At 40.6% G+C, this 27,750-nt stretch overlaps 1 protein-coding gene across 1 annotated transcript in view; it reads left to right on the plus strand.

Moving 5' to 3' along the window:
- Positions 1-514: 514 nt before the first annotated feature.
- Positions 515-27,750, plus strand: part of LOC130463083 (uncharacterized) — a 36,240-nt gene continuing 9,004 nt past the window's right edge. The window contains exons 1-4 of the mRNA XM_056832120.1: positions 515-1,742; positions 1,840-4,495; positions 4,642-4,760; positions 4,844-4,990. Coding sequence (XP_056688098.1) covers positions 515-1,742; positions 1,840-4,495; positions 4,642-4,760; positions 4,844-4,990 — 4,150 coding nt within the window. The remainder of the gene's footprint in view (positions 1,743-1,839; positions 4,496-4,641; positions 4,761-4,843; positions 4,991-27,750) is intronic.

Consider the following 27,750-nt stretch of genomic DNA (forward strand, 5'->3'; position numbering starts at 1 on the left):
TACAAGATTCGCAAATATTTAATTTAGCATCATAAAAATTATAAATTTTGGGTTCGAAAAACTAAAACCTGCGAAAAGTCATAGTTATGCTTCGAATTTGGGAATTCTGGGTTCGGCATCAAATCTGTGATTTTAGTCAAAATTTTAAAACGTCGTTTACATGCGAAATTCACTATAAAATCATACGATTCCAACCATTATTGACTAAACTGCCGAAAATCTGCAAACATATAATTAAATAACTCTCTCTCTCTCTCTCTTGATGATCGTGGTGTACGTTAAGGGTGTTTACTAACGTGCGCACCCCTCCATTGATGGGGAGGAAGAAGAAGTCTACTGCTCCGGTAACTTCTCCGGTGGCTTCGGAAGATGATTCTCGGACGATTCCTGCTACTTGTGATAACATTCAAGGAGATACTGATGCTCGAAAAGGAAACCCAGATATTCCAGTTTTGCGCTGATTGAAGACGATGATGAACTCATTCACTCAGATCTAGTGCATCCTTCGGCTGGTATGATCCCTAAGAAACTCCATAGAGTCATAATTGCACTGAATCGTGAGCTGGGCTTAACCTGGAATGGTCGATTGAATGAAAAAAATTGTACGGACTCTATTTTTTCACAATCCCCTGCTGTTGTCCCTATTGTGATTGAACTAAGTAATGAAAACTCTAATAACTGCAATACTAGTGCTCATGTGATTGTAGACCCTGTTGTTACTCTTCTTGTTGATCCTTGGAAAAACTTACTTGTTGGTTCGAAAATGGCTTCGAAGGGGGCTGAGCTTGGATTTATTAATCCTCTTGTTAAAGATGGTAGGAAAGTAGCTCAACTCCAGCAGAAGGAGTTGGATTCTATGGCTGATAAATGGCAGGCTGCGATAGTCATGTATGTGGTGGGTGAATCCCCCACTATTCCCTCTGTTAAGAGGTTTATGGCTGCTGTGTGGAGCAATGTGACACAACCACATGTCTTCTACCATGATGAGGGGTACTTCATCCTTAAGTTTGCTAATGTAGAGGACAAGAACACTATAGTTGTTGGTGGACCCTATACCTTCTATGGTAAACCTGTCATTATTAAGCCTTGGGTAGCAAATTTCAATTTCTATGAAGAAGTTCTTAAGGTTATTCCACTGTGGGTGAAATTTCCTAACCTTCCTCTCAACTGTTGGGGTAGTGATTCTCTCAGCAGGATCAGCAGCTTGCTTGGAGTTTCTTTATTTGCAGATGGGTGCACAACAAGACAAGAAAGGGTTTCCTTTGCTAGGGTACTAATTGAAATGGATGTCACTAATCCATTGCCTGATCATGTTTGGATAGAGGATACTACTGGGAAAGCTTTTAAGAAACCAGTGTTATATGATTGGAAGCCACAATTCTGTAAACCTTGCAATATAGTGGGTCATGACTGTGATAAAATACAAAAGGCTAAACCTGTCAAACCAGCTGTGAAGAAAGTTTGGGTGCCAAAGCAGATGCAACAGGCTGAACAACCACAGGTTGTTAGTACCAATGCACATACACCACCTCACACTCAAGTTGTTCCACAAGCTAGTGGAAATGTTGACTGGAAGATTGTAACCAGAAGGACCAAAGGGCCTTCTAGAATGAGAAACATGAGTCCTAGTAATCCATTCACAGCCCTTTCAAGTGATTTGGGGTTAAAAGAAATAACTGATGGGGATATGACTGAAGTTGGAGATGACCACACTGTTATTCAAGCACCTAATCATGAAGAAGGTTATTCTTTGTTCTTGGAATGTTAGAGGCCTTAATGAGCATGGTAAGATTGTTGAGGTTAAGTAGCTTTTAAATAAGAATAGTATTCATGTTATAGCCTTAATTGAAACTAGAGTTAAAGAAACAAAGTTCAAGAAAATTTCTAGTAAGTTTGGTAGATACTGGAGCTGGGGAGAAAGCTATAAAGACAACCCTAGGGGCAGGATTTGGTTAGGTTGGCAACACCTTGAGGTGGATTTGTCTATCCTAACATGCCATGAGCAGTTTATTCACTGTGTGGTTAGGGATAGATCTGGGTGTGTTTATCTGTACTTCACTGCAGTGTATGGACTGCATACTATTGAGGATAGGAAACGTTTATGGTCAGCTCTGTTACAGATTCAAGCCAGTGTGGGGGCATACCCATGGATCTTGTCAGGTGACTTTAACACCATATTGGCTGATGGTGATAGAATAAATGGATGTCCTGTTACAGCTGCTGAAACTTGTGACTTTAACAATTTTGCTGTTTCTGCTGGATTGTGTGTTCTGCAGAGTGTTGGGGATTATTTTTCTTGGCATAAAGGGGCTAGTGAGGGGAAAGTAGCAAGTAGAATAGATTGGTGCTTGGGTAATCCTGCCTGGGCGATGAAATTCAGTGGGGTGCCTATGCAGTATTTAAACTTTTCTATCTCTGATCATGTGCCTTTAATGATCTCTTGCTTACCTGATGTTCCAGAAGGGGGTAAACCTTTTAGATTCTTGAATTTCCTTGCTCATCATACACAGTTTGCACCATTGGTGAAAGCAGTTTGGGACTCTCCTGGTGCTGGTTCATGTATGTTCCAACTTTGGTGTAAACTGAAACAGGTGAAGTGTAAGTTGAAGAGTCTCCATAGGGAGGAATTTGTTGGTATTGCTGAGAAGATTGACAAAGCTAGAACCTTGTTGGCATCTGTACAACAAGATTTGGTTACTGCTCCTACCACTGAGTTGCACCTGCAAGAAATTGAGTGTATAGCTGACTTGAGGAAATGGCTCAAAGTAGATGAGATTGCTCTAAGGCAAAAATCTAGAATTCAGTGGTTGCAGGTGGGGGACTCTAATCACCACTATTTCTTCTCCTCACTAAAAGAAAGAAATAGAATAAATAGGATTTCTATCCTATATGATGCTAAAGGCAACAAATTAGTTTATGATGAGGCTATTCAAAAGGAAGTTATCTCTTTCTATAAAGCTTTACTTGGCTCTTCTGCTCCTTCTCTCCCTTCTGTGCACTTGCCTACATTGAGAAAAGGGCCAACACTTAGTGTTTCTGCTAAGAAGTGGCTGATTAGACAGGTTACTAATGATGAAATTGATCTAGCCCTGAAAGCTATTGGAGATGATAAAGCTCCTGGTCTGGATGGTCTTAATGCTGTTTTCTTTAAGAAGTCTTGGCATATAATCAAGGAGGATGTTTATAGAGCAGTAAAGGAGTTGTTCTTGTCTAACACTATGTTACCTCAGTTCAACACTACATCCATCACTCTTGTTCCCAAAGTTCTTAACCCTACTTTGGTTAAATACTTTAGACCTATTGCTTGCTGTAATGTGGTCTATAAATTGGTTTCTAAAGTGTTAACCACTCGAATGCAAACTGTGATTAGTGAAGTTGTGAATGAAGCTCAATCAGGGTTTATTCCTGGAAGACAGATTGCAGATAATATCTTGTTGGCTACTGAGCTGATAAAAGGTTACATTAGGTCTCATGTCTCCCCCAGATGCATGCTGAAAGTTGATTTAAAAAAAGCTTATGATTCTATTGAGTGGCCCTTCTTGAAAGATTTAATGTTGGGGCTTGGCTTCCCTGAGTGTTTTGTTGGGTGGGTAATGGCTTGCATTACTACTGTTTCCTACAGTATTCTGATTAACGGCTCCCCTACTCTCCCCTTTAGAGCTAGGAAAGGTTTGAGACAAGGTGACCCAATGTCACCTTTTCTGTTTGCTTTGGGAATGGAGTATCTTACCAGACACCTCCAGCACTTGCAATCTCTCCCTGATTTCAATTTCCACCCAAGATGTGAGAAGCTTGCTATCACACATCTGATGTTTGCAGATGACTTGCTAATATTTGCAAGAGCTGACCCCCATTCTGTCTTGATGTTGTTTGATGCTTTTTCTAAGTTTTCTAAAGCTTCTGGTTTGGAAGCTAACTTGGACAAAAGTAATATTTATATAGGTGGGGTTAATGCTTCAGAAAGGAGAGCAATAGTTGACTTGGTTCATATCCCTGAAGGCCAGTTCCCTTTCAGATACTTGGATGTACCTCTGTCTATAAAGAAGCTGGTCTATAATCAGTGCAGGCCTTTGATTGATAAAGTCATTAGTAGGGACAAAACTTGGACAGCTAGGAATCTTTCCTATGCTGGTAGATTGCAACTTGTTCAGTCTATCTTGCTAAGTTTGCAGGCCTACTGGTGCCAAATCTTCATCCTTCCAAAGAAAGTAATCAAGGAGATCCAAAACTACTGCAGAATCTTTCTTTGGACAGGTCATACTGACCCATCTAGGAAGTCATTAGTTGTTTGGCATAGGTTATGTCTTCCTAGAAGTGCAGGTGGATGGAACCTCAAAGAAATGAGCTTGTGGAATAAAGCTGTTGTCTCTAAGCTGTTATGGGCTCTCACTCATAAAATGGACAAGCTGTGGTGTAGATGGGTGCATGCTTACTATATTAAAGGGAGATTCTCACCTCTCACCAATATGTTGTTGCTGCTGGAGGGTGGGATGCAGTGTGTACGAAGGGCAATTTCTCTATTAAAGCGATGTACCAGGCCTTAATGGGGGATCAAGTGAAAGTTCCTTGGAGGAGAGTTGTTTGTAATAATTCAGCCACTCCTAAAATCTTATTCATTACTTGGCTAGTGTTATGGAACAGGTTGCCAACAAAAGATAGACTACTTCAGTGGAAAGTAGTGACTGATGATCTTTGCCCCTTATGCTCAAAATGTCCTGAATCTGTTTCTCATCTCTTTTTTCACTGTGAGTTTGCTGCTGGTATTTGGCAATCAGTGTTGGACAGTTTACATTTTGCCAGGAGACCTTCTAACTTTGATCAAGAGTTGATTTGGATTCTGAAGGCAGGACTGGAGATAGACATAAGCTGCTGCTTATGTACTTTGCTAAATGTGTGTATGGCATATGGATACAGAGAAATGAGATGGTGTTTAATCACAAATGCAGAGATCCTAAGGCTGTGCTTCAGGATGTAAAATTTCGTGTTGCTTGTAGAGCTAGTGATAGCCAAAAGCAGTTGTTATTGAGCTAGCTAGGTGTTTGTAGCTAGCTGTTTGTTGTTGCTGCTGTTGCCTGTGTGTTCTTGCTATCTTTGTAAAGCTTGTTAAGCTCCCCTTTTGGTAATAATATAACTTTATTTGCCAAAAAAAAACATATAATTAAATAATCGCACGAATTTGCAATTAATTACAATCAACGAAATTAATCACCCCTTTAATTCATTGCAAATTTATAAAATTTAACCATGTTAACTATAATTGATTATGGAATTAATTAGAGGCTCGTGATACCACTGTTAGGGTATGACAAATATAAAATATATATTTCATGCGGAAAAACCATAAAGCCAGGAATCCAGATTAATTGCTACATAGTCAACTAGCATAATTCAGGATACATACATGTGACGCGTGCCTTCCCTGGCTGCTCCCGAACCGAACAAGAACAAGTTTAGGACTCCAAGTGCCGTCCCTCCGTAGATAGTCCACAGCACGTTCGGATCCGCCTTAGATTCAATTAACTAGAATATAGTCTAAGGTTTTATGTTATTCGAACTTAATTATTTGGCAAATTATTAAGCTTAGTTTAATCTTAAAACTATATGAATACTTATGAATATGTTGTATCAATTGTGATTATTCATCACCTATTTATAGGGAGGAATTAACGGACTTAGACATCAACTAGGATTCAATTTACTAATTCAATTAGAATTCTACTTAAATTAATCCTTTGTATTTTAGTGTTTAATTAAACGACTAACTCTAGTGGATTTAGGAAAACAATCTAACCGGACAAATCCTAAGCGTCTAAGGATTCGAGGCATACACGAACACAACAACACACTCGCACAAGCAGCCCACGAAGGGCGCTGTGCGCGCGCGGCCGAGCAACGCTGGCACGCGGCCCATGCGAGGGCGCTGCCAGCCTGCTTCCTTGCCTTGGCTGGGTCTGGCCTGGCCTTGCCTTGCGCTTGGCTGGGCCTGCCTTGCTCGGCGCGGGCTGCTGCTTTGTTGTTGCTTGCTTTGCGCGGGCTTCGCTAGGTGCGGGCCTGGCTTCGTGTTGGGCCCTTGCGTCTAGCAAGCTCGTCCGAGTGTTTATTTCGTACGTCGCGCTTCCGATTCGTTTTCCGATTCCGGAATTCATTTCCGATTCGAACAATATTTAATATTTCGGATTCCGAATTAATTTCCGTTTCGAACAAATATTTAATATTTCCGATTCCGGAATTTATTTCCGATTCCGATAATATTTTCGATTCCGGTAATATTTCCGTTTCCGGTAATATTTCCGTTTCCGGAAATAATGCCCTTGGTCCAAGTATGCATTCTATGTTAAGTCTAATAAATGCGGTTCAGTATTAATTAACAAATTAATAATTCAGTGAGATCAAGTGAGCTGAATGCCTAGCTAGAGGCCGCTTCAGTTCAAGTGGAATTAATGATATTAATCCACAGCTTACTCTTGACTGAACCCGTAGGGTCACACAAATAGTACGTAAACGGATCAAGTATTTAATGGCATTAAATACTCCATCTATGGATATTCGGAATCGACGGATCTTTGTTTCAGTGGGAGCTGAGATCGTCACAGGCAAGAAATGAATACTCCGGAAACGATGATATTGCCGGAATCGGAAATATGGATCGTATCGGAAATATAAATATTATCCAAGTCGTAGATGTTGCCGGAAACGGAAACATGGTACGTATCGGAAAATATTATCGGAAATGGAAATATTGCCGGAATCGGAAATATTGCTGGAAACGGAAATATTGTCATAATCGGAAATATTATCGGAATCGGAAAATAATTCCGGAAACGGAAATATTAAATATTTGTTCGAAACGGAAATTGATTCCGGAATCGGAAATGTTAAATATTGTTCGTATCGGAAATGAATTCCGGAACCGGGAATTTAATCGGAAGCGTATCGTACGAATAAGCATCGGACGAGGCCTGCCTGACGAGAGCCCAGCACGAAGCCAGGCCATCGCCCAGCAAGCCACACGCATCCAACAACACGCCAATGCCTCGACCAGGCCCAGCGCAAGGCCAGTTCCAGCCAAGGCTGGCGCGCGCGCACAAATGGGCTGCGGGCAGTGGGCCTGTGCGTCGTGCGCACAGCGTGGGCCGCAAGGCTTGCGCATGGGTGTGCGATGCTCGTGCGGTGCGTGTGTACGTGCTATACGAATCCTAAAGCTATCAGAATTCGTGCATAGATTAAATCCTAATCCTAAAAGATTAAATTAATTATTTAGAGTTCTAAAAGGATTCTAATTAATTAATTAGTATTCTAACAGGATTCGAAATCCTTTCCAAGGTTCTATAAATATATGCCTAGGGTCATAAATTTAGATACAAGTTTTCAAGTATTCAAAGCTAGGATTTTTAAGCAGAAAAATCAGCCATAACTCTTGCCCATTTAGCCGAAAATAAGTAGTACCTTAAGGGCGATTCTAGTTGGTCAATCTTAAGGCGGATCCGGACATGCTGTGGACTATCTACGGAGGGACGACACCTGGAGTCCTAAAGACTTGTTCTTGTTCAGTTCGGGCGCAGCTAGGGAAGGCACGCAACAAAGAGTATGCATCTAAACTATGCGAAATGATTATGTGTAAATAATATGTTTTCCTGGCTTTATGGTTTTTCCGCATGATTTATGAATTGTCATATGTATCATAACCTAACAGTGGTATCACGAGCCTCTTATTATTTTCATAATCTAAATTGCATGAACATGGTTAAATATTACAAATTTGCAAGAATTAAAAGGGGTGATTAATTTTCGTAATTGTTAATTAATTGTAAATTGCGTTTATTTAATTATACGTACGCAGTTTTTCGGTTGTTTCTTCGTTACTCATCCAAATCGAGTGATTTTTGTGTCAATTCCGCATGTAAAAGGCATTCTAAAATTTTGACAAAAATAGTACTTTTCGGCCGAACCCAGAATTCTCAAATTCGAAGCCTAACTATGACTTTTCGGAGGTTTTAGTTTTTCGAATGCAAAATTTCGTAAATTTAAGATGTTAAATTAAATATTTGCGATTCTTGTTGATAAATCTTGAATTTTTTATTGACCTACTGTATATGTTTAACAAGTTTGAATGCCTAACCTTGTTAATTATGCAATCTAATTTGTAATTATGATTAATTTGTTGAAAATTGGAATAATTTAGAATTAATTTGATTTTCATAATTAGTTATAATTTAATTAGATACCTATGATTAAAAACCACCATAAAAATTGTAAATTTATGTTAAATTTTAAATTTTTATGACCTAGACTTGAATCCATGTTAATCGAAAATCAATTGAATAATAAATTTTCGATTTTTCGCCCTAAAATTATGAAATTAATATTATTTATTAATTTGTCATTAATTTTTAATATAAATTTTAAATTTTTTAAGCGATTCGCTCATATAACTTGCACGCACAAAGCAATGGACGCTACGTGTTACCCTTAAGGGGTGTTGTATAGTGCGGGCATGTGACGACGAGCAAGGGAGCTCGTCGCCCATGCGGTACGAATGCAATGAGCAAGGCCATGGTGCACGAGCACAAGGCAGCAGCCCTGCCTTGTGTCGTGGGTTGTGTGCGATGGGCGAATGGGCGAGGGCGAGGGCAAGGCACGAGCAGTCGCGTGTGGGCAGCAAGCGAGCTGCGCCACAGCGCGCACTGCCTCGCGCAAGCGTGCGGAGCCTCGCGCGCAGCGAGCGCAAGCTCGCGTGCCACGAGTGCTGCGCCAAGCATCGATCGCTCGCGCGCAGCGAGCACTGTTGTGCGTGCGACGAGCGCTGCGCCCAGCGAAGGCTTGCGAGTGCTTGTTGTGCGTGCGACGAGCGCTGCGCCCAGCTATGGCGTGCGAGCGCTTGTTGCGCGTGCGACGAGCGCTGCGCCCAGCGATGGCGTGCGAGTGCGTGTTGCGACGTGCGACGAGTGCTGCGCCCAGCGATGGGCTGCGGCAGCATGCTCGTGCGTCGAGCGCTGGCGCGCGCAGCGAGCACCATGCGTGATGCCTTGCGATGTTGAGCAGCAGCAATGCGACACAGCGCATGGGCTGCGCGCACATGGCCAGCGATGGATGTGTGCGTGTGGCCGATGGGCGTGCGTTGCGTGGGGTTGTTGCGTTACGATTAGATCGTTTTGAAATTTTAATTTGAAATTTTCAGTTTACGTAATTTTAATTAATTTTAAAATTAATAATTTAAATTATTTTCTTGGATTTTAATTTTGAATATTGTAATTATAATAAATTTTATTTATTCTAATTATTTTACTAAAATTAAAATCATGAATTAATTTAAATACGACTGAAATTAAATTAAACTTTTTGGATTCAATTATAAATTTATATGAGCTTTAAATTTTAATTAAATTTGTATGTTTCCGGTTAGACTAGAAATACAATTTTATGTTTAAAATTAGTAAAGCATATGAATTTATTGGTTTAAGTGGGAGCCCTTTTTTAGTCATATACTCTTGATTAGGTCTACAAATCCTTAAGGTTAAAACAACTTGATTAGAATTAATAAGGACTGAATAATTTGTAGATTATTGGTGCCCTTGATTAATTGCTGCAAATGTTTATGTGATGCATAATGTGTTTTACTAACCAGCTATGTGGGCCATTCATGATAATGAATGGGTGAATGGTATATATATTGTATATGTACTGTTTTGCAGGTTATGAAGTGACTAGTATGGCCCAAATAGGATAGAAAATATGGTCTGCGTACCATTAATTTGAATGTAATTGGTCTAAAGTACCAAAGTTGTTTTTCAATTCAAATATGGTCTGCGTACCATCAAATAGTTGTAATTAGTTTTAATTATAGCTTATCCTATTTGAAGAAAATGGTGCCTCCCACGGAGATTTTCAAGACGGACTTTGAAGTTAAAGCTTCAAGATGAAGTCGGGCCATACTAGATCACATTTATCTTATGCATGTTTTAAGTTATTTATTGCTTTTAAATATGTCTTAAAATGCATGAGATCAAAGCTTGATTATGTTGCATGATTAAGGATTTTAGTTCACTTAAAATCTAACCAACATAGTAAGAGCCTTAAGTTCCAAACTTAAAAATTGAGTTAAAAGGTGCCATGCCAAAATATACACTTGCTTGGATATCCTTTACATCAATCTAGTAATAGTTTTCGCTCAGCGAGGTGTTACTTATTGGTCCTAAAGGGGCAAGGTACACAAATAATTGTGAGTACATGTTAGTTTTGGTGAAACTCAACGATATAAGTAAGGAGTCCTTTTATGTCGTGGCAAAATCGATAGGTTTACCTAATAAGTTCTTAGACGTACCTATCAACCAAGAATAGTTTCTAGACTATTAGCAAAAGGCTTTTGCTTACCTAAGATGTTTTAGGATTAAGTCGACAAACTGTGCTTAATTCTTCAATGATTTTAGGATCTTGGAATCATTTTATTCACACCTGCCGGAACAATAAATTCGAATAAAATGCTAATAACTTGTTGAAATTGCATGATTGCTTTAATTTTCAAGTTATTACTCATGATAAATGTTTAGACTTTGCATGCTTCAATGTATGTTTTAATTATTGTTTATAATTAAATATCTTGCACTGCAGTAAATCCTTTTAGAAAGGTAACAGTAAATTTCCTCGATTGGTAGTGAATCCAAGAACGATTCACGGAAATGAGAGAAAATGAGCGATTTAAAATGTACGTTTCTTTTAGCGACTTTTATGGTTGTTTTCGAGTATCAAAGTCGAATGGCAAACCGATTGGTGCTTGTGAATTCAAAATACAATGTAGTTTTGAGATCATAAAGCATTGAGTTTAAACACTCAGCTTTACCAATGGTTAACAACCTAATATCTTTGTCCATTTAATTCTCGAATGAGTCTAGTCCCTAGACAGTCGAATAAGATTGATGCTTAGAGAACTTTAGAAGCTTCTGGTAAGATCATCTAGTTGAAACAGAATATTCAACATAAATAAAATGGTAAGAACTCTGTTGGAATGACATCGGACATGTCTAACAAAGTATAAAAGTCAACACTATAGAATTCAATTCTTAAGACTATAAGAAAGGGTACAAGAAATAGGAAAACAAGGAACAAATGAAAGGAATTTACGATTCGGGTTTCTACCTATAAGTTTATGTTTAAAGAGAAGTGACCTAGCAATCAAACTTCCTTGGTATCATATACCGCTTGAGGTTCTTACTTCGGTAATAACTCAAACAATGGAAGCTAGGATACACTAATGACCTACAAGTGGGAAATGAAGCATCGCAATGCTACATTAGTTGTAGGGTCATCTAGTTTGTTTTAAGTCCTTTCAAAGGCTGGAACTAAATGTCTATTTTGTTCCATAATCAACATACCTAAATTTCTGTTTTCAAACACAGAAAGACTCACATTCAAGAAAAACAAAAACAATGTTTGTTTGTTTATTTGAATGAAATGGTCAATTACAGGTTGAGTCAATATGCTTGATTAAAACAAACAACTCTTTAAAGAACTTTACTAGGTTCAAATCAACCCCTTAAATTGAGTTCCACTAATCTTTGGCATTGTTGCTTAGACCATATCAACAAGTTAACATTCAAAAGCTCTATTTTGATAGACTTTTGAAAGTTGATTGATTTCTAGATCATTCAAGACAAGCTAGTCTTACTTGTTGAAAGTAACAAAGAATATGAACTATTGTTAGAACGCCTAGACGATAGAGTTCAAAGCTAAAGAAAGGTTTTATGACTTTATTATTTCACATGGATTTGAGTGAATATAGGTTTATTTACTCAAATGTGATATAAGTTGAATCTGTTTGGCTAGTTCAAAGATTCAGAAGTATAAAATCCACTTGGCAAGAAATCATAAAGATCTAGGTTAGATCATGTTGATGATTACTTGAGACCAAATATGATCATCAATGATTGTGTGTTGTAATTTCACAATCTAGGTCCATAATATATGGCATATCTTAGTTGGAATAATCGAAGTCAATTAGTACTTGATTTGATTAATGATGGATCATAAAGACTTTTCCTATAATTTCTAAAACAAAATGCTCAACTACCACCAAACTAAACCAAATTCGTCAAAGCTATTGAAAAGTAATTTCAAAATATCTTTTCATAATATATCTAAAGAGTTCCTAAACTCAGTGGGAGCTTAGTGTTTGTTATTCAACAAACTAAGGCCCCAAGTATAGATATATGTTTCATTGTGATTTATTCAAATGAGACATAAGGGTATTGTTTCTACCACGAATTTTTGAGAACATAATTTTTGTTTGCTCGAAATGATGTCCTTTTGAAGATTCGTTTCCAAAATGACAAGTGGGAGAAAATAGACCTCGAAAGTCTTCAAGGCGAACAACAAACATAAAACGGACATTCCGGAGGCTTTTCGAAGTGCTTCAGAAAATCCGAACTTATTCTTTAAGGACTTTAGAAGTGGCTTTAAAGAATAGACATCTCTTAGAAGACTTTACAAGTGCTTCAAGGAGAACAGAATATTCAAAGGACTTTCAAATGGATATTAATATTCTATTGTTTGATGTTCTATACCCAAGTAGGCATAGAGTTCAAATCACTGAAACTATGAGATTCTTCTATTAGATAGTGAAGAAACATGGAGTTCAGGTCACTGAAACTATGCAATTCTTCTATTAAATAGTGAAGAAACCTACAACTTGCAGTCAAACTATTATCATGTAGATTAATGAGTTTGTGACCTGTAAGAAAGCTATGACGAAACCCAGATCCCCTAAAATGGTTAGAGGCCATATATAGACTCAAATGTTTTAAATGGTTAGAGGCCATAAAACATACTCAATGTTTTGATGACAAAATTGAAATTTTGTTGATTTGCAAGAATAGTTTCACACCTATTGGTTGCAAGTTTGTTTTAAGGATAAAAACCATCAAACATGAAATTGTGTTCACACACAAAGCTAGATTAGTTGCTAAAGGTTACAAGCAAATTCACGGTGTGGATTGTGTTGAAACCTCATGCATAATCGTAATGCTCAAGTCTATAATTCAAGCAATGATTACATATTGGTACATATAGCAATTGGATGACAAAACGTATTCCTCAATCAAATGTTGGAATAAACTATGTACATGGTATGTCATAGGATTTGTGGATCCAAATAAATGCTTGAAAAAGGAAAGCTAGCTTATAAAATCTAAGTACAGATTTAAGCAAGCAATTGGGAATTGGAACTGTATTTTAAGTGAAGCTAATAAGCATTTTAGTTTCATAAAATATACATGATTCTTATAGATGTATAAGAAGTTTAGTGGGAGTACATAAAAACTTATTTGGTCCTATGTGTATCACACACATATCTCTCTATTGTGAAATAACATTCAAATGCTAATGACTTAGATTTGAAATTATTCATCAATGATGGACCAAGGCGAAACTTAGTACATACTGGGTATTAAGATCTATTTACAAAGATCTTATATTAATGTTTTAGATTAAGTAATGGCATTTACTAAATCAAACACGAAAGACTCCATTGGAGATATTCGACCCATGTGAATAAATCTAAGTAAAAGGATGTTTGAACTATGTATAAGCATTTACTAAGTTAACATCAAAGAATCTAATGAGATTCTTCACCTATATTATATGTCAAAGAATTTAGCTGGATTCAGTATCTACTGAAATTGAATGAGCTAAAGTTACATGAATATAATTCAATTGGGAATTATTCTGCAAAAGAATTTATCATGCATGATATAATATGAGGATCGCCAAAAACGTATCGTATGACTTTAGGCATGACGAACATATACCAATCTCTATTGATCTAAGTGAAGATCAGCTAGATTGAGATCAAGAATACTTATGGTACTTGAAAAGGTACATAGGAATAGTTCTTGATTCAAGGAAATAAAGATATGCTAAATATTGATGCTACACGCATAAACACTGGCAAAGGATCAAGCAAGACCCTTTGGAGTTAACCATTGATAAGGACGAGCTATAGAGCATCGTGTTTTGAAATGGCAACATGGATTGGAGACCATGAGTTGTTGCGTGGGATATTAAAATATTAATTTCTATGTTCTAAGATACAGTTGGAAAGTATTCCACATATCTGTGAACTGCTTGGATAAGTAATTCCAAACAAAGCATCACTAGCAACCTATAAAGTTGAAGTAAAAGTACTTATTGCCTAAGAAGCAATAAAACAGGGTTGTTTATGTTAAAGAGTTCTTCACTGAACTTGGGTAGATCACATGTCTGCTGGCTTGATGGTTCTTCATTGAAAAATGTGTAGAACTACTCTTGAAGCAAGAAAAGACTAGATCACAAAGTAAACATACTCAAAAGATCTTATCATCTTTCTCGAAGAACATTCGATGAAAAGGATATTAGGATTGGCAAAGCATGATAACTAAACCTATGTAACAAGTGAGAAGCAACACTCACATTGTAGCAGTGGAAATCAAGCATAGCTTTGAATTCCATGAAATGTTTTAAAGATGGGTTAGAGGCCCATGGTTGTAAAACAATGGGGTTAAACATTTATCATATATGAAATGTATTTTCATATTCCATTTAATCTTGGTTTAGTATTAAATGATGAGTCCCTTCAATTTGACAATATATTCAAGATAGACTATCAGGACCAGTCCTGTGACTAAGAAATGTCTATCAAGTGAACTTGAATGTCAAAGGTTGAAAATGGTCCCTAGTCGGAGTTTTCTATAACATTGGACGCATAGAAAACGTTAGACAATTAGAATGCAAGATGACTAGTAGTTCTGTTTCTTGAAACTATGTGGACATGGCAATGTCATAATCATTTGCATAGATACTTACTTTGGGAAGACTAGTATCGGACAAGACCTATGAAACTTTACTGTAAGAGATGAAAATCTGTCATAAGTAAATTTCATTAAAATTATTAGACACTAAATCCTCAATACCTGAGTGATTTAAGATTACTTGTTTGAGAACTGGTTACTTTGACGTTGACCAACCGTCGCACCGTAAAAGGAGGCTATAAAGGCAATGCTCAGGTAATCACCTATCAAACGAAGTCTAATCTCAAGATCGCAAGATTGGGATTGTCCTCCCCTAAATCGGGATGAGATGCTTAAAAGTTGTACAAGGCCACTCGGAGAGCTAGAAACTGTGAAATGCATGGCCGTGCTCGGATGAATCATAGGCTATGATTATCTGTTTATTTGATCAGTTGAACTCTGAAACCGAGAAACACCTCTGGACATGATAAGGATGACAACTCTTACCTTATGTTCAAGAGCAAGCATCGAACGACAAAGGAATTAGGAAATGCACACTTGTCCCTAAGGACAAGTGGGAGACTGAAGGAAATAATGCCCTTGGTCCAAGTATGCATTCTATGTTAAGTCTAATAAATGCGGTTCAGTATTAATTAACAAATTAATAATTCAGTGAGATCAAGTGAGCTGAATGCCTAGCCAGAGGCCGCTTCAGTTCAAGTGGAATTAATGATATTAATCCACAGCTTACTCTTGACTGAACCCGTAGGGTCACACAAATAGTACATAAACGGATCAAGTATTTAATGGCATTAAATACTCCATCTATGGATATTCGGAATCGACGGATCTTTGTTTCAGTGGGAGCTGAGATCGTCACAGGCAAGAAATGAATACTCCGGAAACGATGATATTGCCGGAATCGGAAATATGGATCATATCGGAAATATAAATATTATCCAAGTCGTAGATGTTGCCGGAAACGGAAACATGGTACGTATCGGAAAATATTATCGGAAATGGAAATATTGCCGGAATCGGAAATATTGCTGGAAACGGAAATATTGTCAGAATCGGAAATATTATCGGAATCGGAAAATAATTCCGGAAACGGAAATATTAAATATTTGTTCGAAACGGAAATTGATTCCGGAATCGGAAATGTTAAATATTGTTCGTATCGGAAATGAATTCCGGAACCGGGAATTTAATCGGAAGCGTATCGTACGAATAAGCATCGGACGAGGCCTGCCGGACGAGGGCCCAGCACGAAGCCAGGCCATCGCCCAGCAAGCCACACGCATCCAACAACACGCCAATGCCTCGACCAGGCCCAGCGCAAGGCCAGTCCCAGCCAAGGCTGGCGCGCGCGCACAAATGGGCTGCGGGCAGTGGGCCTGTGCGCCGTGCGCACAGCGTGGGCCGCAAGGCTTGCGCATGGGCGTGCGATGCTCGTGCGGTGCGTGTGTACGTGCTATACGAATCCTAAAGCTATCAGAATTCGTGCATAGATTAAATCCTAATCCTAAAAGATTAAATTAATTATTTAGAGTTCTAAAAGGATTTTAATTATTTAATTAGTATTCTAACAGGATTCGAAATCCTTTCCAAGGTTCTATAAATATATGCCTAGGGTCATAAATTTAGATACAAGTTTTCAAGTATTCAAAGCTAGGATTTTTAAGCAGAAAAATCAGCCATAACTCTTGCCCATTTAGCCGAAAATAAGTAGTACCTTAAGGGCGATTCTAGTTGGTCAATCTTAAGGCGGATCCGGACGTGCTGTGGACTATCTACGGAGGGACGACACTTGGAGTCCTAAAGACTTGTTCTTGTTCTTGTTCGGTTCGGGCGCATCTAGGGAAGGCACGCAACAAAGAGTATGCATCTAAACTATGCTAAATGATTATGTGTAAATAATATGTTTTCCTGGCTTTATGGTTTTTCCGCATGATTTATGAATTGTGATATGTATCATAACCTAACAAGTGCGCCACACAAGTCATGGTGACCTGCTTTTGCGAGGGTCTCACGAGCCCCCGAGTGATAACATTTAACTTAAGGGTCATCACTTGAAGTGTCGACATATCCCTCACGTGTCATTGGGATTTGTCAACGGATAGTATAGAAACTTCCTCACTTTGTCATTGGAAGGATCTAAAGGTGCGTAGAAACTTCCTCACTTTGTCATTGGGAGTAGCTACAGATGTTTTCGAAATCAAAGCTATAAAGTGTAATTGGGCCTGGCCAAGCCCAACCACGAGGTAAAAATGTTTTTAAAGATTCTCATTTTCAAGGCTAGTTAAACGAGAAACCCCCTTGTTTTTATGGGACGTAAAACGAAGGAAAATCCAGCACATCGCTCTTTTTTGGAAAAACCGGAAAACCAATCCTTTTAATTTTTGGAAAAGGGAAAACCAGACAAAGTTATCGCTGCAGCGACTAAGGACCTACGCGGCTTGTGACGTAGACCCCGCCGGCTAAAGATGGCGAGCCTGTCCGCTAAGGGTGGACGCCCCGTCCGAAAAAGTGGACGAATCTTGTTTTTTAAATTTGAAAATAAGGACCTACGCGGCTTGTGACATAGACCCTGCCGGCTAAAGATGGCGAGCCTGTCCGCTAAGGGTGGACGCCCCGTCCGAAAAAGTGGACGAATCTTGTTTTTGAAATTTGAAAATAAGGACCTACGCGGCTTGTGACGTAGACCCTGCCGGCTAAAGATGGCGAACCTGTCCGCTAAGGGTGGACACCCCGTCCGAAAAAGTGGACGAATCTTGTTTTTTAAATTTGAAAATATGGACCTACGCGGCTTGTGACGTAGACCCCGCCGGCTGAAGATGGCGAGCCTGTTTTATTTTGAACTTTGAAAATTTCATTTTTGGAAAACTGAGGACCTGCGCGGCTAGTGACGCAGACCCCGCCCGCTGAAGGTGGGCGAGCCCTGTCCGCTAAGGGTGGACATCCCTGAATTCGTTTTTTCCTTGATTTGGAACTTGCGTGGTTTGCGGCGCGATCTTGCGTGATTGAGGTGGGCAAGTCTCTATTTTTTGTTCATTGTGATTTCTTTTTTTCTTTTTTTTTTGAGAATTTCTTTTGTTCATTCTTGCAAGAGCGAATTCTTCCGAGGGATGCTCGAATTTAGTTGTAACCTGAACGTGGGCTGACAACGTGCTCAGACGGACCTTTGTCTTGTGACCGTCTGCTTTCGTGGTTTTGAGATACTCTTTATGGCTCGATTTTTGCCACTACTTGGTCTTTGATCAGGGGACCATGTACAAATGTCAATGACGACCCCTTTATGATGTCGAACCTGTTCCTTTGAGATCATCCAAACATGGGACGGCGTATAGCGCAGCCCGGGAATGTGATTTTGATTGCGCGCTCTCTGTTGGAATATACTTTTCGCGAGCCCCCAAGCACTCGGGCTTTGGTGGTCATTTTTCGCATACTTCATAACGTCTTTTAATCATGTTTGGGGTCGAGCTCGTATGTGCGAGCGACCTTTCATAGTGATGTGCTACTTTGGCGAAGTCATGGGGTGCGACTTCAGTCTTCGGGCGACAAAGTTTAATATCATTCGGTTTAGCTTAGCCCGATTTAATCCTTTGACAGACAAACATTTTTTATTTGAGAAACCAACGACTTAACAACATTTTTTGGTGTTTCGAAGAATGACCTTGATATTTTTTATTTTGAAAAGTGTACATATATGTTTCTTGAGACAAGTCTAAGTTTCGACCAAGTTTTACCATTCATTTTTGCTATTTGGGAGCTTAAAGGTGGTTTTGGGCTTGATCTTAATTGTACATAGGGCCTCGTGTCTAGCAACATGGTTTTAAGTCTTTCCTGCTCCGCGTTTTGTGAAATCTGGGCCTTGGGCTGCATTTTCGGCGCCCAAGGCTGGGCGTTAAATATTTCGGCGCCCAGCTTCGGGCGCTGAAAGTCCTTTCCTGGAGAATTTTGACTTCCGGATTTCTTAACGCGTTTCCGAATGGGATCAGGATGTCACTTGATGCGTTCAGCTATATATAGGGGCTAGATACGTCCCTATTTTCCATCACTCTCAATTTCCTTCTTTCTTTGCTGTGTTTTAATTACTTCTTGCTTTCGTCATGTCGAGTCCCACTTTCTCACTACAACGGGCTGTTAGGCATTGGCTACGGACCCTTAATCCTATAGAAAAGGCTTTATTGAAAGAATACCACTTAGAGGCACTTTTAGGTTTACAACAAATTAACATTGACTATAATTTTCTGCACGCAGCCCTAAGCTTTTGGGATTCCGATCATCATGTTTTTGTCTTTCGGGGCAACGAAATATGTCCTTTGCCAGATGAATTTGCTGCGATCCTTGGTTATCCTACTAATGCTACCCCTGCCACTCCTGGCACTATTGAAGAGAGTAAAACAACCATAGGGGATTTCCTAGGACTAGATGCTAACATGCTTGCTGAAGTTGTTGTAGGTGATGAGGTTAATTTGGCAAAACTTGTAAAACACCACTTTAGGCCTAGTAAGAATATGACCGAACATAAATTGAATATTCGAGCCCTTGTATTTTGCTTGTTGAATCATTATTTGCTGTCGAATAACAATGGTGAGTTCGGTGACATAAGGTTGATCCCCTTGATTAGCCAGATGGAAAGTTGCTAATCTATTATGCCGTTGGTTGTTGCCGAGACTTTGCTGAGTGCGGATGAGCTGAAGAAGGACGCCAAATCTGAATATTTTAGGGGAAGCCCCCTATTACTGCAGGTAATCGATTTTTTTTTTGCGCTCGTATTCTTTTTTTTTCATATATATTTTTTATTCGTCCTGCCTTGGGGCTGAGTTTCAGCGCCCAGGGCTGGGCGCTGGAATTTTCGGCGCCTGGTCCTGGGCGTTGAAACTGCGCCCCAGGAACCGTTTTCTTTTTATTATTATTTTTTGATCGTACCCGTTTTTTGCAGATTTGGCTCGTGGAACGCCTTAGGCTCTTGGAAGCTCCTGCCGATCCTAAACATTATGGCCCTATAGCCTTGGGTAACCGAAAATATTTGCATCAAGGCCAGGACGAGGCCGAATAGACCTCCTTTTTTACTTATGGCATCAGTTCTATTAAGTGGGTGGTACCATGGTGGGGTTTGACTACTATGACGGGGGGTTCTGATGTATCGGTTTATGTTTCTTTGTTGGGGCTATCTCGGCCCATTTATATTTTCCCTTACCGAGTCATGCGTCAATACGGTTTAAGGCAGACTATCCCCTTTTCTGATACGGTACCACCTAAAGTAGCGGCTTTTTCACAAGCACGGGTTCAAGCGTGGGCTAAGTATTATGATGGTCTCCCGCGTTGGGCCGTAGCTACAAATGGCTTTGTGGGTCTTTCTGAAAACTACAAGTTGTGGATGAGCTCCGATGATAAAGCTGTGAGGACCGAGGCTCGAAATGGGGAGCCAGCTGAGCTTTTGATGCCTCGTATTCGTGTTAAGTATGAGGGTCCTGATTCTGCCAAACCTCGTACCCATGGTATTAAGACTGTGAAAGCTCGTCCTGATCGAAAGCGAAAGGAAGTTCCTCCCCGTTCCAGTTTCAGGCCTAAAAAGATGCCTAACATGAAGGGGCGTGTTGTTGTTAAAAGAAATGCAAGCTCTCGCGGAGATCGTCGCCGGAACAATGTATGGGTTAGGAAGGCTCAGCCGCCTGTAGAAACAGTGACTAGTCTAGTTGATGATAATAATCCTTCTCCCACCATTGTCTGTGCCCTTGAGGCTGAGCGGGCTATAACTGAGAATGTTTCTGAAGCCCTGGCATCTTTGGAAGTTAGTGCCCAGGAGCCGTTTCTTATGGAGATTGATATTGGGGCAGCGCAGAAGACTGTGGGGGTGGATCCTGCGAACATTGCCCTCTACAAGACTTTATTTGATGATCCGGAAGAACTAGAGTAGTGTAGTTCTTGCTAGGGTGTAGGTGCCCTTTATTTATTTCAGTTGTGTTTGTTTGTTCATTTCTTAGCACTTTGTTTTCCTTCTTATTATTTTTCAATAAAGGCGTATTTTATTTTTTTCATTTTCATTTTTTGTTTCTCCTTCTTTTTTATATTTTTATATGTCTAACACTTTTTGCACAATTTATGTATGTTTGTTTTTTTTACGATTGATTGGACCGAATCCTTGGTAAGGATTGCCTACGTATCTTGTCAGAATCAGGTCGCGCGTAGTTCTAGTTAGAATAAGTTTTAGGATGCCAGATTTTAATAGATATGCCCTGAGGTGGTAGCATATTACTTAACCGGTCAAATGAGTGAAGTATTATCATTATTTTCGTCTGCCGTTTTTTTTGTTTGCCGTAAGTCGCGTGAAATTCGACTACGTTTTGTATGGCTATATTTTTTTGGTGAGCCTATTTGGATACGTGCTGTACCCCCCAAGTGTTCGTTAATTTTCCGTTATGTGCGGATAAAATGACGAGCAGTTCTAAAAAATTTAGGCAGGCAGAGAGTTTCATCGCCCAGGCTGGGGCGTCAAAGATTTCGGCGCCCAGCCCTGGGCGCTGAAAATGACTTGGGCGGTCGTTTTTGACGCTTTGCTTCACGTGTTCTTGCATTTCCTTTTTTTCCTCTTTTTTTTTTTTGTTTTAGTGCTTTGATTTTTTGCTCGTATTTAAAATCAATTTTGAGGCTATTTTGGAGGCTTTTTGACTGTTAGCTTGAGATGCATTTTTGTCCGGATTAATAATTTTTTTTATCCGTGACACGAAACGGCTTTGAAAATGGAGTTAGGGTGTGGAAGATATGAAGATCTTTGTGTAGGCTTTTGAGGTGGGTTGAAGTGCGTGTTGTTAGTGAAGGGTGTGATGGAATTATGTTTTATGAATCTGTTTTTTGGTGACATTTGCATTGTTTTGGATTTTGATTTCCTTTGATTTCTTTGGGTTGCATGAATTGACTCTTATGATGACACTGGTTGACTTTTTAGGTTTTGGGGATATAAATGGGATGGTGCGGTTTATTTTGTGGGTTTCGGGAACTGGTTCCCATGGCACTATTTCAAGACCGAAAGGGCCTCGTTTGTTGGGCCTAGAGTGGGCCGCCTCTTTACTTTTGTATTTTGCAAGTACATTTGGTGTTTACTTAGTGTTAGAATAAAATTTTAGGAGAAATATTACGCCTTTATTAATTTGGAAAGTAAGGAAAACACACTGAAACAAACTTGACCTATATTCTAAGGGGTCTTAGGACCATCTAAAGTCTTTATTATTTTTCTACCAATCTAAAGAACTACTAGGCGCTTTTTACTACGGTGCCCTATGTGGCTCAAGCCTTGGGTTTAGTCTCGTAAAACTTTGGTCCTTCACCGGTAATCATCTTGAATTCTATTCCTTTTGCATTGACCCACTGATATGTCTTCACCCATCCGTTCTCGATCTCTTCTAGTGTTGATGCAGGAGCGATTAACCGGGTTGGATCGAAACCTTCATCTTGTAAAGCTAGGGTAGTCGTCACAGTCTCTTCCTCCATAGGCCTCAATTCGTTAAACAATGTCCATCGAGCCTGGTCGTCCAATATTTCAGCTGTTTTAGTCTTGGTGAGGTGGGGTGCCTCATCCAAGGTGTGGCAGTCATGGAAGATTTCAAATCCTAGATTTAGCAAGCCATCCTGAACGAAGGGTTCAGGGAAATCACAGCATGGGTGTCCTTCCCTTCCCGAACGAACATCCCGTTAAGGGTTCTTTGATATGGGGGAAGGAGGGTGGTTTGTTTGGCCTTGTTAAGGCGTAGCCTAGACAGGCGGTCAGCAATATCTTCCTCCGTTGGTTCATAGCCTAAGCCAAAGGGAGTAGATTTGTTGGGTAAAGGATGGAATGTTCATTCCTTCTTCCTTATGCCCAATGGGGTTCTAGGGAAATAACCTTGAGCTAACAGCATTCTAGGGATGACTCGGGATGCATGCGGGTCTAGGAATGCTGGATCATAATCTTCGATGAACTGGATTGTTTCTTCTATTTGAAACCCGTAAAGGTCGTCTGCAGTTTCGACCGTTCCAACCATAGTACAACTGACATCGAGAGGAGGGGCGCGGATTTCTAGTATTACCCCGTTATGGTTGAGTTTAACCATTTGGTGCAAGGTAGAAGCCACACCTCCTAAGTCATGGAGCCAAGGTCGCCCCAAGAAGAGGTTGAAAGTGGGCTTGATGTCAATTATTTGAAACTCCGTGGTGCGTGCCACAGGCCCGGTTTGTATGGTGAGGTTGATTTTTCCCAACACAGGCCTTCGGGAGTTATCATAAGCTCGTACCCCTTGCGTGGAGGTTTGGAAGTCATCATTTCCTAGCCCCAAGCAATGTGCGGTTCGCAATGGGCAAACATTGACCGCCGAACCGTTATCTACGAGCGCTAGGGGGATGTTTTTTCCTTTGCATCCAACCACTAGATAAAGGGCTTTGTTGTGAGCACCCCCCTCTTTGGGCAAGTCTTTGTCAGTGAAAACTATGGCCTTTTCTCCGGCATCTCTCGTGACATGGCTAACCAGTGAGTCAGGTGTGATATTTGTAGGTACTGAGATGAGGTCGAGTGAGCGAATAAGCTTTTCGCGATGTTCCTTTGAAGTACACATGAGATCCCAGATGGTAATTTCGGCTTTGGTTCTTTTTAGTTGTTTCAAGAGAGGATTTTCAATGACTTCCGCGACGGTGGTGTGCCGTCCATTCTCAGGAGTTTGCCTAACTGGGATATCGTCCATAGGAGGTGGGCGAATATCCGGTTGGTATATCCTTCCGGATCGGGTGAGGTTGTCGACCTCGGGTTCCTGAGGGGTGGTGTCAATGAGAGCATACCCGGGCCAAGTTTCAGTAAAGAGGTCCTGGCCCGACACTTGAGATAGGTAAATATCTTCAGCATCATCATCCCACACACCGCAGACTTCCCTCTTGATTCGATCCATAGGGACCACAGCGAGTGGTGCACCTTGAGGTGTAATATACACCGTGGGGTCGAAGTTCTCTGGTTGGTCGAGAGAGATGTGACAAGAGCCGAGTGGGATCTTGTTGTTGTTGGGTTTGCCAACGTTAGGGAGAGGTATCACTTCATCCTGTATCATGTCCTGGATCGTATGTTTTAGATTCCAGCAGTTTTCAGTGTCATGCCCATTTCCTTGATGGAATTTGCAGTAAGTACCTTCGACCCAATATTTTCCCTTGACAGGAGGGTCACGGGTGGGGCCTATAGGTCTCAACTTTCCTTGATTGGTTAGTCTTTCAAAGGCTTGTACCAAAGTTGACCTGAGTGGGGCAAACTTTCGGTCTCGGACCCATCTTCCAGGGCTTCTTCGGGCGGGAGTTTCCTCTACGGCATGGACTTCTTGGGCTTGGGACGTGTTGCCCCTGTTGTAGGTGTTGCTTTTGTATGCGGGTTTACTTTGTATTGTTTTTGCGAGATCATCCTCGATTTTTATTCCCACATCATAAACTCTTTTGAATGTGTCAAGTCCCATGTACCTAAGGTGTTGTCTGTAGGCCGGGTCCAGGTTGTCAATGAATTTTTGGACCAATTCTGTTTCGAGAGGCCTATTGATTAGCTGGGCCGCCTGATCCCTCCATCTAGCAAAGTAGGTTGTGAAACCCTCATTTTTCTTTTGGAAGAGGACTTCCAGCTCGCGCATGGTGACTTGAAAATCCATGTTTGACGAGTATTGCTTGATGAAGACATTGACAAAGTCTTCCCAAGTGGGGAAGAGCTTAGGGTCCTGGTGATAGTACCATTTGAGCGGCACAGGTTCCAAGGACAAAGGAAAGGCAGGTAAATACATGGACTTGTCCACGCCTTTCAAGTTCATGGCATTCACAAAGCTCAATAGATGATCACGGGGATTATCCGTGGCTTTAAACTTTGGTAAGTCAGATGAACTAAACTTTTCTGGTAGTTTGCCAGGAAAAGGTTCAGGATCGAGGGAGAAGTACTTGCTCCCCATGGTTTTCTATAGGACCATTTTTTCAATCCTCTTCTCGTTATCGAGGTCGTTTTTGGCTTGTGCAGCCGCTAAGGCTTCGTTTTCCATTTTCAGTTGGCCCATGAGTTGGGTCATTTGAGCCATCTGCTCTTGCAATTCTTCGATGGACATGTTTGAGGGTGCGAATCGAGGTTGGGGAAGCGGAGATCCTTAAAATGAGGGATGACGGACGGAGCTTGGAGTCACTAAACCTGGTGTTGGCAATGTATCTTCGAGGAGCACTAACCGTTGATTTCCTGATCGGCACCAAGTGGCAGGACCAGTCCTATGCATAAGATAAGCTAAAGTTTAGGTCCCAAAGTTTCAAGTATTACTTAGTCTAGACTTCGACTCTCTCTATTGGTTTTTCACTCTTTCTTTTGTTGGTACACTTTTTAGTTCTTTCTTTTTGGTCATTCTTTGGATTTTCGAAACACCTGCCCGTGTGACATTCATAATTATTAGCATGTTCGGTTTCGGTGCCGAGCATTGTCGTCGTAGGAGGCCTAACAACGGCGCAAAGAGTTATATTTTTTTTATGAGTCGCTTTTAGAATCGAGTGCTTTTCTTACGCCCTCGTAGAATTCTTTCTACGAACGGTTTTTTGTGCTACGTATTTTCATTTTGCGCGGGCACCGAGGCTGCTGCGCCTGACCAGAAGGCCAAACAGCAACTTCAGCGCCCAGCGTCGGGTGTGAGAAATTCTGGCGCCCAGCCAGGGGCGTTGAAAATACGTCCCTGGCTGGTTCTCGTTTTCTGTTTGCGTCTACTTTTGTTTATGCGACTTCGATTTTGCGTGCTTGCCTAATAACGTCCTTTACGCGTTGTGCAGCGTTTGTGGGATTCGTGACAGGCCATCCCGAGCGTCGCTTATTTTTGTGGTGATCGTTCGGGTTTGCGGAACACGTATTTCGGTATAACTCTTTGGAAAATTGGTTTATGAATGTTTGGGCAACTTTTAAGGTCGTTGGTTTTTCTAGGATAGTTTGTCACACACAATCATATATTTCGCTACACATAACTAACATTCCATCATGAGGCAATGATAATATGTCATGTAGTTTATGATAGGCTTCTATGGGTAGTTATTTGCGCCTGGCTTGGTACCGCTTATATCGTAGATCCAACACATTCCCCGGTCGAGGTAGTGTCTTCAACAGACGAATTTCGCTCAAGAGGCCAACCCGCAAGTGCAAGCCAAGGGGGCATGCAGGCGAGAGGGACCTAATGGGCGAGCGATTGGGTTTGGGACGGGTGTACTACTAGCGAAAGTGCCGAGTGGACAACATTCGAAGCGTATGCACCTCCCGGTTGGCGATGGGTATCCTTAGTCCCAACTCCCGAGATGAAACACCAAGGGAGCCGAGATTCGTTATGCGGTTCTGCCCGTTCACATTAATATGCTGATTTTCAGGTCGTCCCAACTTGATGGGGAAATAAACGCGGGGTAGGATCGTTTCACCCTTCGGATATTTTGATTACCTACAAGCACGATTATTTCCTTCACTATCCCCAGTGGAGTCGCCACTGTGAGGGGGTCGAAAAAGCACGAGGCTAATGCGTGACCTAGTCCCTCGTGGGCGTGACGTCGTCAGATCAAGTGTAATTGGATTTCCTGTGAGTTTACACCCAATTGACTAGTAATATAGGAGTCGCCATTCAGTTTTTAACGACAATGAGAAAAACTGACAAAACCCGGTTATCGTGACATAAAGGGAGTGCAATTATGTTTGACCACGACGGCCGTAGGTTCCCTTGTGATCCCTGGTGGTGGGGATCGCTCAACGTACACCCGCAGGGTAGAGATTGAGGGTTCGGGGGACTGTAACTACCGAGAGGAGTACTCGCTCTTCGATAACTCCAGAGGCAGGATATCCTTACTAGCTCAGCATAAATAATTGAAGGGACATGCGTTAACTATTAAACTAATCTGAGTTGATTTTAATAATATGCAACATATAGTACTAGATCGAGCGCGATTATCTGATTTAGATTGTTTTAAGGGACCTAGCATGATAATCCAATTTCCCAAAAATATCATATTTATTAAGCGTGATCGAACAATCAGATTTAGTTAGTTTAACAGTTCATAAAAGGGCGAGGAAAGCAATTAAACCATGGAAAAGGGACACATTACGACGCACCCTTGAGAGGTGCGTCACGGTTCTCAGAAAACTAACCACTTTGACTTTGCTATTTCTCCTTTTATTTAACGAATCTAAAATTATGGGACGGGATACGTTCTGTTCGATTTATGGATCGATTGCGACAGAACGCGTGATCAGTTTTGCAGCGTGAGGCTTAGGCTTAGGGGTTTAGAGTCAATACTCAGAATATAATTGTGTGTTATGTGTCCTTTTCACGTCGAACTTAAGGCCCTATTTATAGAAAAGAGTTCGTGGAAAGATAGAATTGCAGAACTCTAATCCACGAGGAATTAGGAAAAAACACGTACCAGGTATTTTCAGCACCCGGGCCTGAGCGCCGAAGATTTCGGCGCCCAGAACTAGGCGTTGAAAATAGGGTATGGGCTGTTTTCTTAGTCAGATTCGGATTCCTAGAATCCGGAGTATATGAGATTTAATTGAGTCTTTTAGTGCGTATTAACCTTGTGACGGGATGCGTCTGGGCCCGGTACGAACTCTAGGCTCGTTAGGATTTTAATTAATACGTGACTCTTATTTTCGAATCATATTAGGAATAGGATTCTCTCGCAATTTCTATCTCATTTAGGATTTATGTTTGAGTGCAACACCTAATTCTGACAGGTTTCTATCTTTTATGACTTGCCACTTTTAACAATTACCGATTTACGGCAGTTACTATTTTTAGCAGGTTTCCATAAATAGCAGGTTTCTATAAATAGCAGGTTTCGGGTGAAATGAAAAGGGGAATTGAGATTCGTTATTTTATAGGAGATGCGTTGTCAAGTGGAGATTTATGTTTTCATCATCGAACCTTCCCTTTCGGGAATGGGGAAAAAAGTAGGTGTCTACACATGTCCACATAGTTCAAGAAACAGAACTACT

The sequence above is a fragment of the Spinacia oleracea genome, chromosome 6, assembly GCF_020520425.1.
Source record: "Spinacia oleracea cultivar Varoflay chromosome 6, BTI_SOV_V1, whole genome shotgun sequence".
NCBI lineage: Eukaryota > Viridiplantae > Streptophyta > Magnoliopsida > Caryophyllales > Amaranthaceae > Spinacia > Spinacia oleracea.